Source organism: Ptychodera flava, chromosome 5 (assembly GCF_041260155.1).
Source record: "Ptychodera flava strain L36383 chromosome 5, AS_Pfla_20210202, whole genome shotgun sequence".
Lineage (NCBI taxonomy): Eukaryota > Metazoa > Hemichordata > Enteropneusta > Ptychoderidae > Ptychodera > Ptychodera flava.
Window position 1 is genome coordinate 30,565,026 of NC_091932.1, and position 17,121 is coordinate 30,582,146.

General features: G+C 39.4%; 2 protein-coding genes across 5 annotated transcripts in view; one reads left to right on the plus strand and one right to left on the minus strand.

Moving 5' to 3' along the window:
• On the plus strand, positions 1-5,107 carry LOC139133484 (FAD-dependent oxidoreductase domain-containing protein 2-like). The gene is made up of 10 exons (XM_070700101.1): positions 1-126; positions 369-429; positions 695-986; positions 1,426-1,726; positions 1,991-2,333; positions 2,512-2,757; positions 3,012-3,104; positions 3,463-3,593; positions 3,986-4,217; positions 4,717-5,107. The coding sequence occupies exons 2-9, from the start codon at positions 417-419 to the stop codon at positions 4,025-4,027; spliced, it is 1,461 nt and encodes a 486-aa protein (XP_070556202.1). The 5' UTR covers positions 1-126; positions 369-416; the 3' UTR covers positions 4,028-4,217; positions 4,717-5,107.
• A 1,424-nt stretch (positions 5,108-6,531) lies between these two features.
• LOC139133485 (regulator of G-protein signaling 17-like) overlaps positions 6,532-17,121 on the minus strand; it is a 121,085-nt gene continuing 110,495 nt past the window's right edge. For 3 of the 4 annotated variants that reach the window (XM_070700102.1, XM_070700105.1, XM_070700104.1), the window contains 5 exons: positions 16,456-16,616; positions 13,100-13,183; positions 12,462-12,523; positions 11,711-11,877; positions 6,532-11,488 (listed from right to left, as the gene is read on the minus strand). In XM_070700102.1, coding sequence (XP_070556203.1) covers positions 11,321-11,488; positions 11,711-11,877; positions 12,462-12,523; positions 13,100-13,183; positions 16,456-16,616 — 642 coding nt within the window. In that variant the 3' untranslated portion in view covers positions 6,532-11,320. Of the gene's footprint in view, positions 11,489-11,710; positions 11,878-12,461; positions 12,524-13,099; positions 13,184-16,455; positions 16,617-16,713; positions 16,974-17,121 lie in introns of those variants that run through there. The other variant, XM_070700103.1, reaches the window with a different exon arrangement.

Sequence of the window (17,121 nt, forward strand, 5' to 3'; positions counted from 1 at the left end):
GCTTGAAACCGAGGATAAATATGCAAATGTCACCTTTTGGCGTTCCTCACATATAAATAGTTTGTGTGGCGTCGACTTTCAAACGTAGCTGAAAGCTGTAGCCGTCCAGACATCGCGACGCTTCAGGTAAGTTTGTACTATACATATATCACGTATCAGCTATGCCGTTGAACGACCGTCATTTCACTTGCTTGAGCACTAGTTTGAAACGTGCGAGTTGCGGTCGTACACTAACCACCGAGTGCCTGCGACACAAAGTGCGGCTTCTGCTACATGTTTGGTGCTGCTACGTCTCTCTCGCACAGCATCAATCATTTCTCCATTCATCACCGTCTTGTTGTAATGGAATATTACGTTTTCTTTTACAGATCGATTCCAAACCTTCGGAAAGTTGACAAATCTATTGAGTGAAAGCCATGGAGAAAACAGGTAATTTGAAATCTTTTTATCGTCCTGATCACCCTTTTGCATTGTCAAATTAATATTTGCGTTTCTATATCAACAATACGCAATTATTATACGAAATGAAAAGAAAAGAGATCGAATTAAAAACTCACGGAAACGTTCATATCGCAACGCTATACTAATAAAGTTAATAAAGTTAATAAAGACAATCATACGCGACGTGAACACGCCAGCTTCTGTACCTCAAAAAACCCTAAATTTATTATGTTATATTTTATTTTCCTTCCAGATTTTGAATATATCGTCATCGGAGCCGGCCCTGCCGGTGTTCAGATGGCCTATTGCATGGAGAAAGCTGGCAAAGATTATATCGTTCTCGAGAGAAACGACAGTGTTGGTTCCTTCTACCAGAAATACCCACGTCATCGTACTCTGATCTCCATCAACAAGAAACACAACTACTTCAAGGAGCGAGAGTTCAATCTTCGTCATGATTGGAACTCTTTGCTCTGTGACGAAGATGACATATCGTTCTTCAACTACTCAGATGACCTATTTCCAGACGCAGGCCTTCTTGTCGAGTAAGTTGCTTTAAGTATCAGATGGAAACCATTTTCAAATAGATTATTTATACGCCAAGTGTTAATTATCAGGAAGAGAGCCTACCATTTCTGAAAAAAGTTAATACACGTAATCACAAGTACTGGAATCGCAACATGGGTGGATATAGTCAATCATGTGCTAATTGGTCAGTTTTAGTCTCTCACTAATTGTTGTCTCTTCTTCGCGTGAGAGTTAAGGCCTGTGTCAGTGGCCAGATTTTCTTTCCAGGAAAAATAAACTAGATAAGATTAAATCCAAAAAATTCTATGACTTCAACCATGGATGTAAATTTTTTTTACATCCATGCTTCCACTAACTGAATAGACCAAAGTTGATCCCTGCGATTGTAATCCTAGCCTTATAGCACAGCAGATTTGGCACAACCAACCGAATTTCGACCTTTTTCTCACGTTTCAGTTACATGCGTGACTTCACCAACAAGTTCAACCTGAAAATACGTCTGAACACCAACATCGTCAACGTCCACCGAGAGGCTGCCATTGATACGAGACATCCCTCACGTTTCACCATCACCGACCAGAACGGCAAAAAATTCACTTGCAAAGTACTGGTGGTCGGTACGGGACCTATCCTTCCACACAACCCAGACATCGAAGGCATAGAACACGCTGACACTTACCAGGAGCACACACTCGACTTGAAGGAATATGAGAACAAGAAGGTCTTGATTCTTGGAGGCGGTAACAGTGCCTTTGAGGTAAGATATCCGTAGCTCATATTGGTGGCGCTTCTTGACAGCCGTGTGTGCAATCCTTATTAGTTACCATGTAAGGATTTGGTTTTACAAAATATATCATACAAAACCTCAGCGTAAATGTGGAGGGAATAGTAATCACACTGTATGTCAGAAATAGTTTATCATTTTAATATTTAATTTGAAGTGTAGCACACTCATTTGAAATATACTGCACATACAGCGTCTGTACTAAGTTAAATGCCGCCATCCCTGTTTTACCAACAGTGCGCCGACCATTTAGCTGGCAGTGCGGCTATGATTCACATGTGCACGCGCACACCTGTTAAGCTGGCGTGGGACTCTCACTTCGTTGGACATCTGCGAGCCGTCAACAACAACGTCCTCGACATGTACCACTTGAAATCCTTGCACGCTCTCCGCCAGTGCGACACCAAGAAGTTCGTCAAGGAAGAAGACGGCACCATCACACAGACCTTCGAGATGGAACTGCCACACTGGAACCCACCGGGCACTGCCACGTTCACTAGCAAAGGCTACGATAAAGTCATCCTTGCCACGGGGTGGAAATTCATCAATATCGACATGTTTGACGACACTTGCAAACCAGGTAAGATTTACCCGAAGATCATTCAGTACTAAAAATCTGATCAAAGATACAGAGCTACATTAACTTTGGCCTATTGTACCCAAAATGACATGCTACACTGTGCATATGTATTTTTTTTCATAACCACTATTGCAACATCGCTGATATTTAATGTACCTAATAATATTTTATATTTCAGAAACACACACCGAAGGCAAATATGTTGTCCTCGATGAACACTGGGAGTCGACTGTTCCCGATCTCTTCTTCATTGGCACTTCAATGCAGTCACGTGACAGACGAGCCGCCTCCGGCTTCATCCATGGCTTCCGCTACAATGTCCGCACCCTCAGCCACATGCTGTGCGCCCGCTACGACGGCGATGAACTGCCGAAGAAAACTTTCCAGTCGATTGACGCTGAAGAACTTTCAAAGTTCATGATCGGTAAGTGCATTGTTAAGTCTTGATTAATTCTTATCAATAGCATAATGTCTTTGCTTGTTTATCATACATTGGTGTGAAGTCGGTACATTTTATGTTGCACTCGAAGCACGCTTGATCAATACTGAATCCCGAGACGTTCCCCAATGCCCGAAATGTGCAGTATACTTATATTGAGAAAGTGATGTCCGCAGGAAGATGCTTTAACTAGCTGATATAGGAATTTGACAATTAACCAACTATTTAATTTATTTCAGAACGTGTTAGCACCACGTCAGCGCTTTATCAGATGGGACAGGGCTACCTTTGTGATGTCGTGATTCTCAAGCCACAGGACAAGGAGAAAGAAAGTAAGTGCAATATGGCGCGTGATTTAGTGACATGTATGCAAGACGTCTGACGTTACCTTGACAACATATGTCCAAATTTTCAATGAGTCTATCCACAAGCTTTGTAGAATTTACATCAGTAAATGAGCATCGCAAATTTGATAGTGTATTCGACCTCACTATTGATATATGTTGACGAGAAAGCACCCTTTATAGACGTACGCATGCTTCTTGATATCGATATTTTCGCCGACTGGCTTTGTATTGTTCTCTATGTGCTACCATAGAGGTACCCCGTGGTCGTACCAGCGCCCTCTATCAACGATAGCCTAGGAGAGACAGCAACCCTGAAATGGTTACCTTACTTTTCATCTTTTAGGTGGCCAAGACAAAATGACTGGTACAGTGGAGTATTACTACGAGTTACCACGTGAATGGGTTATGAAGAGCGATTTCTTCATGAAAGCAAGAACACATGATGATAGTCACAATCGAGGACAACCACCACAGGTAAGCTAAAAAAAGCCAATCATTTAATCGTGAATCGTATAACTATCACCGATGGTCAAGGATAATGTCACTATAATGTAATAAAATGAAAAGAGTACTTGGATTGCAAACCGTTTTGTTATCGTAAAATCCAACATGCAAATCTGTCAAAGTATAATAATAAATTTGTGCACATACCATAATTCAATCGAAATTCAAATTCAATTCAAAATTCATACCAAAATTCAATCAAACTTTCCAACTACCATTAGCACTGAAATTTGACATTACGCTGAGATCAAGTAGGTTTGATATTTTTTGAGCACAAATGAATATGCATAAGACCTCATTTAATTAAACACTGCTTTCGTCAGGAAAATGTTAAAAACAACTTCTTTCTTATATTTTTCCAGGTTCCCGAAAATGAGCGTGACAGAGTTCTTCAAACCAGGTGACATGAATCCACGTGACTGTAAATGTACAGCCTTCCCGCAGGGTGTTTACTACTCATACAAACGTGGCGAACTGCAAGAAGATCTTCACCTCGGAGGATCTCTGGTCGTCAGAGCCGACAAACAGATCTTCGTGGGCGATAATAATCCAAACAGATTCACCAACAAACTCAAGAACCTACTCAACAGACAGGTAATTTTGTCTACTGTATTACGAATTGGGATAGTGACTTTGACTTATATGGAACACATAGCATCGATCAACTGCGTGGTGCACCAATGAAACTTTCGCATCCGCATTACTACCACTAGCAATTTTGTATGTTAGCGAAATTAACGTAAATATATTGGCTACGCTCGCTACAATCTGAATGATCGTACTGTCATTATCAGTGTTTTGAGTTACTTGTGTACAAACCGAACTACCTATTGCACTTATGTTAAATTGCCATCTACGATTGAGTTAATTTTTTATTATTATGACCTATTTTGTGTAGTGTACAATAGATATTGCGTGTTGTATAAACACGTCGAACATGGTAAAAGTGTGTGTTCTCGACCAATACGTATGGCAACGCAAGTCTTCGGACTCTACCGTTGACAAATTGGATTTTGATTGTTCTCATTTTACGTTGTATTTATTATTATTATCATTATGCGCAATTTTGACAACCTTTCCTATTATTTACCAGATCGGCATCGGGCGAGGTGACCACTTCGAGCGGCTATTCCAACAAGATGAGTGGCAGAAGAACTACAAGCCCTGGTCGCAGGAAGAGATCGAACGCAGGCGCCAGATGGAAATGGCCCAAAAGATGGTGACGTCAGAATGTAGACTCGGCCTTGTCGAATGATGAAGTTGACGAAACAATGCTGACTTACCAGACACCTGTCGCGGAAGACGTCGCGAAGACGCATGGCTTAGAGAATCTTTTGTTAAACATAATATTCACTTCCATGGACAGAATTTTTTTCACTGCGTACAGCTCCGACTTCGTGAAAAACAGACAGATTTACAATTACATTTCCCTGACTTTCTGTAAATTGTTTAATTGTAATCGGAATAAAACATTTCGAAACGTACTACGATTTGTATGTCTCTATGTGCAGAGAAAGTGAGGTCTGTCATGAATGTAAGTGAACGAGAATAACCCATTAACTCTGACGAAGTATTTATGCACCTGAAAAATAATTCAATTTTTTCCATACAATCATTCGGATGTTCGAGAAAAAAGTAGGCAAAGCTAATTTGTACGTACCAACCATGAAAATGGACAATTGAGCTCCCTTCCGAAACAATGGAAAAAATAAATATCAATCACCACAATGTTCAACGTATTGATATGGTTTGTCACTATGTTCAAAATATCTCTCATGTTAGATATAAATTTAAAATTGCTGCTAATCTGTAGGCATATAAACATCAACTCAGAATAAAATGAAATAAATAAACGTCATCGCGCTGTCGTGTTCAACAAACCTTGGCCAGACAATAGTTGCTATGATAGGACAAGCCAGACGAACATGTAGCCAGCCCAACAAAGTATTGTAAGAAACCAAAAAATCCAAACATTTAATCCCGCTGCCAATTTCTCCTTAACTTGCTTTATAGTTAACACGTTTGACATTCGTTTCCAGAAGGTCCTCACGAGTAAAATCTCTCCCACCTGAAACCTTCATCCCGTACACATTTAGTTGGCAATTCTCCTGTATCTACGCTGTACATTTTTATAGTATTTATGTAAATCGAAGATGGACAAGGCGCCAAAACTCAAATCGCCACCTTATCATTCTGCCGAACTGTTCTCACGCCAGACTAAGTCACATTTCCACAAATTGTTAAAATGAAATGTTGGGTCTACAATACTCCATATTGTACATACAGTCATTTAGACCCCTGATACATTAATAACATTTCTATCATGTTTAAACTCGTTGTATGTGATTCGGGAGAAACGTCTTACACAAACCAAAATATGCGTAGTCATTGACATGGTTACCCTCCTCCATGCTAACCGCATCGTCAATTGAAACCGTCAAGAAACATAAATTGCAATCCTATACTTTTTCCCTTCTACTGCCACCATTGATAAAAGTCAGTGTAAATGTCTCCATGAACAAATGTCACACGAGAACTTGTCCATTATAACACATTGTCACTATACTAAGTTGTGTTCCCTCGTCTTGTATATCGTATGTGGTACAAAGTGAATATTATCGTTCAACTTGATGACAACCACTCTTTCTTCTGTTATACCTAAAATTAGAGTGTGTCCCAGAATTTATGGATATCGAAAAATCAATGACACCCTTGTATTAGCGTGCATGATTGGGCTGAACACAGGTCTGAAAATCTTCTCCGTTGTCATCTCTCATTCTGAAAAAAAAGGTTCCCAGTCTCTGCCGTAGAGGGCGACATCACTTTTAATCAATTGACCAATTAACTCGTTATGTCTGTGAATGCGGTGAGTGATGATGAAATAAACCCAAAAGGCACCGGCAGTGTGTTCTGTAAAATCACAATCACTTTTTTATTTGTTTTTGCAAGTTGTAGAAATACTGATAAAGATGGAAACTGACGCAAGACGGCAAGGAGAACAGGATTTTACAAAAAAAAAATTGTGATGAGTTTATATTTATTTATTTAAATTGAACTTGTATAGAAAGAGAAAGTGACATTGAACCAGACTTTACTAAGTCTGAATGAAGTAAAGTATGAGTGTCTGAGCCGAGCAATAATTTTGTCGATTGATGTAATTAAAAATAAAATTCCACTCAAACAGCTTTTAGAAGCACGGACAATATACGAACACATACTAGTATTTGCATTCAGCCTTTTCCCCTATGAACTTTGACCCATAAAGCACTACATAAAAACCTGTTACAATAGCAACAGAGCAGTCAATTTCACGTATCGTTTATTTTGTATAGAAGACAGTGTTTTGGATAAACTGGTGATTTTTAAGATCGTAAACATTTGCTAATTCCAGATAAATTGCTTGTTATACGATAAACCCTGTTTTTTTCCCTCGCTCTCAAAAAAAGTGTTGTACTAATTGCACACATTGAAACGACCGACAGAGACACACACAGACACACATCAAAACGTGTTTTTTTTAGTTGAAACCTAAAGGAAGAATTCAAGTTGGCAAACAAAGTGTAGGAAATTGTCCGAGGAGAGCTATGATATGGGATAACACACGGTGTACAACATTTAAAATCTGTACCCTGAATGATGGCATGATCAACACGCCATTCAGAGTTTCCCTGTTTGAGGTTGACTATAGTAACCAACAATACAATAAGATACAGTTCAGGAATGTGAGACATTGTAAGGTGAGATAGATAATCTATGACGAAGAATTCAACACTACATGCTACCAATCGGTGTAACTTTCTTCAAGAAGATCTTTCCAGATCTGACGTTTCCTTCAGAGAAACGCCATCAAAGTTCACCCACTACAGAAGTGACGTTTCTTAGTCACCCTATGTTTCGGATCCAGAGAACAAATTCACCTCTCGTACGACTAATCAAAGTTGCCGTAGGATTCAGATTCATGTTGGAATTCTATTTCAAAGAATTTAGATGATTTGTATCTGTGAAACTGGTGACTAATATCATACAGTAGCAGTAGCAATCAACATGCTATTAAAAGAAATAAAAGGAACATTTCCCTTGTGAAAAGTACAAATATTTTTTTCTGAGAAAATTGAATATCTATTTAAACAGATGAGGCTCTGTACAGAGTAAAACTTCTCGGCTGAATGACATTAAAATAAGACAAAAATATTATTTTCTTAATAAATTAAATACAAATAATCACAACAAGACATATTATCCACAATATCTACAAGTAAGCCAATTTTACGCTTTCTGTTGTATTGCACCTGGTACGAGATCATTTTCATTGAAAATAGTCGGAGGCAGTGTGTCTCCTTTGCTGAAAGCGCTTCGATTGTTTTAAGAATGTTTTATTGAGTTGGCGATTTGTCTATTAAAGGTATACCGTCACCTGTTCCAATTTTGCCACAGTTACCATGGCAAGAGAAAATCTAACCAATCAGAGATTTGCAGCGGTTGGCCGCGTTTTAAAAACAGCGCCCTCACACGGGCATTTTGAATACCAAGGAACGCCCCTTCGACAATATATGGGCATATTTAGATTGCAGGTGATTGTATACCTTTAAGATAAAACCACGTATATGACGTGACATCGCGTTTTTTTCTGGGCGCTTTGACCTAAACCCGGCAAATGTTTCAACGGCTTGTTCCTTTAAGCGGGCGAAAAGAGATGTGTAAATTATACATTTATCGACGGTGTGAAGTATATCATTTTCATGAAGTGAACCTTCAGTGAAACCAGCAGTCATGTCATCGGATCAAATCCGGCGCGGCGGTGTCATACTGATTTCATTCATGCCCTTCCATCGTGACCAAAATGCGCATATACATGTTCGAACTCCGCGGCTGATTATTTCCCTCGGGACTTACGTGTAAAATTACTCTATTCTAGTATCGAAAATCATGAAAATTTCGATTCAGTTTAGATTTACAACCTACAACGTCCGGTCATCGTGTAGAACGTCACCAAGCATTCCATTGCGACGGTAAAGCGATGACACAATTGATGATGTCATAGGAAATAAAACGTTGACTCATCATTTTACCAATTATAATTTTCCGCTTTATATCTCAAGAAGCGCGGTAAGTCCCAAGTTATTGTGGATTTAAATGTTACTGACGAGATGTGGGGACTCTAACAAAGCAGTACGTGTTCAAACAAATGTAAATATGCCTGACTGTTCCACAAATCAGTTCTCCCGTGTAAACAATAATATGCAGTCAGATCGTGTTTTTTTCGAAAAAGGCAACTCTTGGGGGTTAATGCTTGTCTTATGTGTCGAACCACGGTCGAGTATATGATATAAATCATGAATTTCGGAGCATTTTCCCCAAGAATTGGGTTTGCCGAAGCTAAGTGTCACGTGTTAGGACATTTTCGACTCTGTATAGCCAGTTGCGGAACAAACTCGAAGTCACAGTCACGTGACCTGGCTGGATGTAAGGCCTTCGGCGCAACGGTCGCCGCCAAGTTTTTCAAAGCTCATCTTCGTTTCGTTAATCCTGAACATTTCACAGAAATCACGTTGGGTCAAGCCCCGGCTGGTTTGGTTGGCTTCGCTTTCAGCGGAAACTCACCGGTAAATGATTTTGAATTGATGCATATACTTAACTATGTCGCGCGCCAAAACGATTAAAGGTGTACTGTCACCTGTTCCAATTTTGCCAGAGTTACCATGGAAAGAGAAAATCTAACCAATCACAGATTTTAAGCAGGTGGCCGCTTTTTAAAAATATCGCCCTCACAGTGGCATTTTGAATACCAAGGACTTTGACTATATATGGGCATATTTAGATTACAGGTGACTGTATACCTTTATGAGGAATCATCATTTTTTAGCAATACGATCACACAAAATATCATGGCGCGAAAATCTCGTTAAGATCGCAAATTGTAGTAGTCGGCTATTGTTTTACATAATTTGGGATGGCCAAAGGGCTAATTTAAATAAAACCTTACACCACGCACCAACAGACCATCGATTATCATTTTACAATAGTGCCATTTACATTGCCCAAATTCACTTTTCGGAATTGGTTGGATGGTATGTCATCCCGAGATTTTGGACTGTTTTTGAAAAGCCACAGAGTAACTTTTGGGCACATGAAAATCTCTCTGTCATCGTGGCTTGAACACTTTGAAAGTGTGAAGCTCCTAATCTTCAGTCAGGTACGATCCTTGCCGCGCATGCGTTGCTGTAATGTGTTTTCTTGCCTTCGGTCGAGGGCATTGTCCAATGCTGTGTTAATCGATTATTGGCGGGCATTCAGTCAATCCAAAATGCATTTTTATATATAGCCATGGTAATTTTTCCATGAATCGTTTTCGCGAGTTTCAGAAATCATTGCTGAAAGCAATATGAAAAGTGGTTAATTCCCATAAAAGCTGGCAAGGAACTTCGGGTGTCTCATAATTAGCAGGTAGCGGGCGCTCTAACGACGAATGGCTGACTTTTTCATCATATTGAGTATAGTGCCGAATTTCCAAATTTTGCTAAAATTTCTTGCAGTATCCCAAACATTTGATCATTTTTGAGAACGTGCAATCGAACAAGAAGCATGGACCTTTCCGATGCATAGGTAATGAGGCTGGGATGTGACTCGGCTATTGTTCACAAAATCAAAAAAGATCGAAGACAGATATGGTTACATTATATGACACTGACGTAACGACCATTTACAAAACGTCAAAAATAACGGTTATAAACCAAACTTTGAAAAAACAGTGAGAAGTTTTTCTTCAAAACTAATTTTCATTTGTGATAATTAATTCTTCTTATAAACAGCTCAAAGATGTTGATCACGGAAAACTATTGCCTTAGTGTCTCTTGGAGATTACCGGAAATGAAATCCATAATCATTTCGTTAGTCGACAGTTAGCAGAAGGAAAATGATGAAGTGGTCGCCATGGAGACGCAGCAGCACTACTCACGCGTTGCTTTCAGCTGTCCATCCTTAAACAAAGACGCGACATTCATTTCTCCTCTCGACTTTTGATGCAACTGAAATCACCTAGATAGTCAGTTCTCGCGAGATCCAACGTTGTTACAAATCGACAGCAATTTACAGGACACAGGCAGGTAAACACCGCCCTCTAGGAAGATGTGCGTTACAACTCCGGTGTGAGAGGAAGGCAGCCAACTGACACCGTAGGTGCCGTCGTCATATATCCAAGGAAAGTCTTGATTCCAAACAAATTTCGGAAACAATGGAAACTACAATTGATACTTCCGCATAACAGGTTCTGGACCTTCGGATATTCCAACAAAGCTTGGCGAAGTCAAGATTTCGTGCTCAGACGAGAAAGTCAGTGCAAGTATCCATATTCCACCGTCATCGACAGCACCAGTGCTGTCGAATGAAAATGGCGGCGCTGTCCCATTCATCTCTATAAAAAACCTGAAGACGTTTGATCATCGAAACTCGCCAATGTCATCAATCAGCTCCTTCGAGTAGCAGCTGCAATTCGTCGATCAACACTATAGTGTGGCTGCATCCTCAACAATGAAACTGAAGAAATAAAAGGCTTCTCCACCTCCGATATTATTACTTTTTTTGTCGTTTCCGGTTGATCCACGAGTAGTTCAGTAATTATTCAACAAGTATTATGCACAAAAAAATAAAGGAAAACCAGTAGCAGGAATGAAACACGAAATATCCGCGCATGCGCACTCTCATCCCTTGCATAATAGTCGTTTATACGTCTGTGAATTGATAAATCTGGGGTATGAGTCCCTGTGCATTAGGATATAAATCTGTTGTTGTGCATCGTCAAATGTGTGTGGCGTTGGGTCCACCATATTCCTGTTTATAACCTCACGCACCCGGGAATCCAGACTCACCTGCAGAGAAAGATGAAAAAACGCTGTCAAATTCTGAGAAATACGAAAAACAAACAATGATAAAACGGAATATGCTTAAACTAAAATGGCCCTGAATAAACTGAAATTTGACATAAAATCAGTGCCCCTTGGCCTATTATATCTACACCAGGGCATGTCTTGCGGATTTATCCCCGTCTGTCGTTACCCAGCCATCTCCAAATACCTGCGTTTCTCTCTTACCTCTTTCGGAGAAAGTATTGAGATGTAATCTTCGTATATAAGTCGAGATTTCTCTTCGACGGTCTCTTGATCAGTATACTGCCTGAGATCTTCACAGGCAATCCAAAATAACAGGTTTTCTTCACTATATTCCAATTTTAAGAAATCCCTAAAAGTATCCCGTCCATCTGAGAAATTAAACCATAAAAATCAGTATAAGATGAAAAGGTCAAACAGAGAAATATATCGAAAATAGAACGTCTTTCATCGACCGTTCAAGATCTGTTGAATATTGTTCGCACAGCGCCCCCAGTCAATTTTGCCTCGGTTTCGGAGCGTGACGTTGAGGGCCGTGCGCACTTTTTCAGAGTCGATGACCCTGCCTTGTGTTGAATGGGCGATAAAAAGTACCAGTAATGCCGAGCTTGAATGCTCTAGAACTAATCAGCGGAGGAAGCTACATTATTGTGATGGAGTGGTGAATATTAGGAAGGGTCCAATCATGAATATGAAGGCTGAACGCTGGAGTTAGCTCAGATATTCTAGTTTTGCCCAAATCTGAAGATTATCAATTTCCTGGTTGAATAAAATAAACGAAGTGTTACACTCCATCGCTGAAAATTAGCATCGAATCAGAAAAAAACACAAATAAATAAAAGTTAAAAAAATATATATATATAAATTGACAAATATTAAAAATTGAGGAACAATATGACACAGACTCCCTGAACGGTTATTACTTAGAACACATAATGAGCTTTTCTTTACTTACACGGACTTTTCATTAATTTATCAAAAGACTCCGCCCAGGACTTGATTTCTTCTATAGAGGGCCTGTGAACGAAACCAGAAAAGCCAAGTGAGTGAAACAGGGTCAGAATAGATACAATGAGTATTAGTCTGGCATGTCTCATCCTGGATACGCATAGTACACTGTACAGTTTTGCGATTGAAAAGATGAAATTTACACGTTTTTGTGAATACGACTTATTGCGGGAAATGTCCACAGCTGTGTCTTTTGGTTATCAAAATATTGTCATTACTACGGAGCGATATAAAAACAAACAAATGACCCAAAAATAATTCCCAAAAAGAAATTTATTTGATCTTACTGAGTTCGAATAAAATTGGAAAAAAGGGTTCTCAACAAGGGTTCTGAGCACCCCCCCCCCACAAAGAAAAACAACAAAACAAAACAAATGAACACAAAAACCCGCTGGAGGAAAAAATGATAGTTAAAGCCTTCTGAATAAGATCTGATACCGATAGCTTCTCAATATTTCAACGAGAGGTCGAGGGCCGATTTGAGACTGCATAACAAACTAACATTCTCAAACAATCTCAGTTGCGACATTCCCTTTAGTGGCTAGGCGCCATGAACGACATGAAAGCTATACGGTCTGAACTTACTTCTCCGTATCTTTACCGAGAAGTTCCAGCTTCGTATCGCCTTTCTGTTTTTCATTCTCGTTGGGCCGGTCGCGAACCGCCAGACTGCAAGAGAAAGCAAAAACTGGCATGTCAAGCAAGGTAACGAATGCCATGGCACCACAGGATGAACGCTGTGAACCCCTGCACTGGGCAAAGCCGATGATGATCATGCGAAGTGCGACAATGATCGGTGCTAAATGACTTATTGAAATACACACCTGCCGTATGAATGAGTGAATGTATGGATGAATGGGTGAATGAATAATTAGAAAAAATGTTTAATATGCATGTTGGATGTTATGTTAAGTCTGAGTATATGTACAATGTATATGTAACAATTGCTCAATATATTTTTGTGATATACATATAGATGTGTATATACATGTACATATATACATTATGTTATATATTCAAATTATATATGTATATAAATTGGATATAAATAATATGTATATTAATTTATTATATATATATATATATATATATATATATATATATATATATATATATATATATATATATATATATATATATATATATATATATATATATATGTGTATATATACACACACACATTTGCGGTTCAGGGCGATTAGCTGTACCTTTTATGGAAGATGTCATGAACTAGCCATTTGCCGAGTATCAACCTTTAAAATACACCGAGGCTGTGTGGGTGACATTCTTCAACGAACGTGATTTAAGCTCACCCTCTAGGCGATCACAATGTCCCGATTTCGAATCTTATTTCACTAAATGGGCAGGCGTACTAGCTGAAGGCAGTAAAATCCAGAGAGATGGCGCGTGCTGGTAAATACTCAGCTAACGGATTAATTCCATATACGTTTTATTCTGATATAAGCACAACCCGTGTGAGTGAAGCTATTCCATGTCCTCGGCTAATCTCATTCCCAGCTCATTTGGCTAAATATATGCACTTCTCGACTTTCACGGTGACTGTTCTTGAAGACATGCCAGGTCAAGGTCACTATTTGAATATGAAGGACGCTTGTTCATCCGGGTATCCTGGAGTTATTATTAATGTATGCGGGCGCTGCAAAACGTACCTCTATGACATTTATTAACATTGTACCTCATAGACTTTTCTGCGTACCTTGACCTTTTACTGTAGAAATAAAGCAGTAGTAATTATTAGAGGTAAAATTGACAGTCTTTTGGCTTCGGTAAATTAAATTTTTGAGCGCGTATCTTGTTGGGTCGAATGTAGACATTGGAACATCGCGTGTTGCTGCAAGCTGTCCATGAATTGCCGTAACCCAACTCCCTTCACCAAACGGTGAAAAGACTACCGGTACCAAATGCACAGAATGACCTTGTCAACCTTCGGGCCCGCTCCGTTATACTGTAGAATTTGATCCATCTCACAAAAATAATAATGTAATTATTGCGACTCTAAATACCATACGTAGCAAATTGTGTTGACTTGCCTTCCGTAAGTAGAGCGCACGTCGTGCTCTGAAAAAAAGTGTAAACTGTAGAGGCCCTTCGTATAATATGGCTTCATGACAAAATTATATATTTCCACGACATGAATAAAAATTGCCATTGTAGTAAAGTCAGGTACAATACTACTACAAAATTGACTCAAAGTAAAAAACAACGACATCATCGTTGAACTCGGCTAATGGGCAAATAAGTTTTGCAAGTCAAAACCCCATGTTTTTGTCAGTGATGAGCGCGCTCGACCTCTTACTTTCAATTCTAGAATTCTAGGTCAAGGATATACTACTTACTGCCAAGCATATTATTTGATCAGAAGGCATTTTGGAATCCTGGGAATGCGACGATATCTCGAATTCAGCTAGCCAGCGAATAACCTCGAATTAACTTGTGATGGTTGTTAATCGCTCAAAAGGAATGTCCCTCGATAAGATGGAAATTGACAAGGAGCAAACAACTTAACAGAAAAATCATCCTTAATTAGTTTCGGACGAAGCATTTCAATGTGATAATTTCTGGGATGAGATACGTTGACAATATAAAACACTTTCACAGTCGCCTTTATTCAATGCACAGTCGTTTTCGGTTTTTGAATCAACCAATTAACGTCTCGGGACTGCTTAAGAGATACTGTAAATTAACATCAGCGAATATTCAAAAACCCGAAGCACAGTGGTTAGACAGCTGAAATTACTTCAAGTTAAGGTAAAATGCGCCTCGCGAAGAAATATTCAGACTCTCAAACGTTTTCAATTCTTTTCTGATCTACCACTTGTGGGGGCTCATTTTAAAGCCCTTGAATTAGGAAAACTTTTCACTGTCTTAGTTTTTCGAAAATCAACAATTGTATTTTCCCCATAGAGTTAACACAGGGATGGCAACCATTTTGAATTTCAAATAGCAGTAAATGTTAAGTAATTTGTTTCTCTGGTCCAGCACTTTGCACGGTGACCCCCGATTTTTATTCTTGGTTTGGTAAGAGGATTGTTGACGGTTTCGTTTAGGAAAGTTTGGGCAAAGTTTTAGTCTTTCACTTCCGAGACGTGTACTACCTTAATAGTGTATATTCTGTTCGCAAAGGATCTACAAAGAACGGTCACATAGCCAGATTATTAAAATAAGTATGCGCCCCGGGCACAGATATTCGGACTCTCAAACTTAATAATTAGTCTGTTGGCCTATTACTTGTAGGAGCTCATTTTGAAGCTTATGGAGTAAAAAAAGTTAAGTTTGGGTGAAAATCAGGAATTTTATTTCCCCCATAGAGATAATATAGGGGTGGCGGCCATTTCGAATTTCAAAAATCGATGTGGGGGTAATCTGTTTCTTTAGTACCAAATTTGCACGGTGACCGCTGAATTTTATTCTAATTTTGATAGAGAACGGTTGAAAGTTTGCTTAAAGGTAGTATGCGCCTCGAAAGTGAAAGACTTAAACTTTAGCTCAAACTTTCCTGAATGAAACTTTCACCCATTCTCTTACCAAGTCAGCAATAAAAGTCGGGGGGGGGGGGGGTGTCATCTTGCAAAGTTTGGAACTAGCAAAACAAATTACCCAACATTTTGCGATATTTGAAATTCAAAATGGCCGCCATTCCTTTTAACTCAATGGGGCAAAATTTACGAAAAATTAAGCCGATGAAAGTTTTTCTTTCTCCGAGAGCTTTAAAATGAGCACCCATAAGTGGTAGATTAGAAAAGAATTGTAGAAATTTCACAGTCCGACTATCTGTCTCCGAGGCGAGTTCTACCTTATGGAATGTTTGAGCAAAAGTTTAAGTTTTTCATTTTCGACGTGCAAACTAAATTATAAAGTCGAGTCCTGCATAAATACAAATGGAGGTGACAGATAAAATAATAGAATTTGATACTACTCACCAACTACAGCTACAACAACAGCACCAGCAGAAGCAACACGCTTTTGATTTGTTTTTATCCGGTGCAGCCGGCGAAGGCGGCGGTGTATTCTGTGTCACGGCCCGGTCTTTCTTCATTTTTGAACCTGAGTTGCCTGGCACGTTCGACAGTGTGCTCATTTGCTGTGGAGAATGACAGAGAAAAAAAGTAGAGTGAGATACTAAAAGGCAAATCAATGACTCCAGAAATGCCGACAGATCGAAATGCGAGCATGCTCACCATTTCGAGCTTTCCATATGATACGGCACAACATTTTGTCTGACACAGACCCGTGCAAGACGACAGCCATAGGTAGAACTGTCTCGAAAAGCGTCCCATGTTGCGATGCTGCCTGCTTTTTGAGCTCGATCCGCTCGCTTAGCTATTGAATATCGAATGAACTCGTCTCACGGAGACAACATCTTTCTCCATAAACAGTCCTAATTTATCGTGGAATTTCTCTTAGTGGGCGCTCAAGTGAAATCTGCACAACCGACTTCAAAGTGCGCAGGTGTCATGAACCTTGACCACGACATATCCGAACTACCGCCAGCAGCAATATGAAGCCTGATGATTATGGTCGAGATTGCAATGTTGACCCGGAAATGCCCGGGGCTGAATCGTTGCGAATTATGGATCTGAAGAGGG

Bases quoted from the DNA above. Each gene is read 5' to 3' on its own strand.
- LOC139133484 (XM_070700101.1), top strand. The intron at 1,727-1,990 runs GTAAGATATCCG...TTTTACCAACAG, and splicing joins GCGGTAACAGTGCCTTTGAG to TGCGCCGACCATTTAGCTGG. The intron at 3,105-3,462 runs GTAAGTGCAATA...TTCATCTTTTAG, and splicing joins ACAGGACAAGGAGAAAGAAA to GTGGCCAAGACAAAATGACT.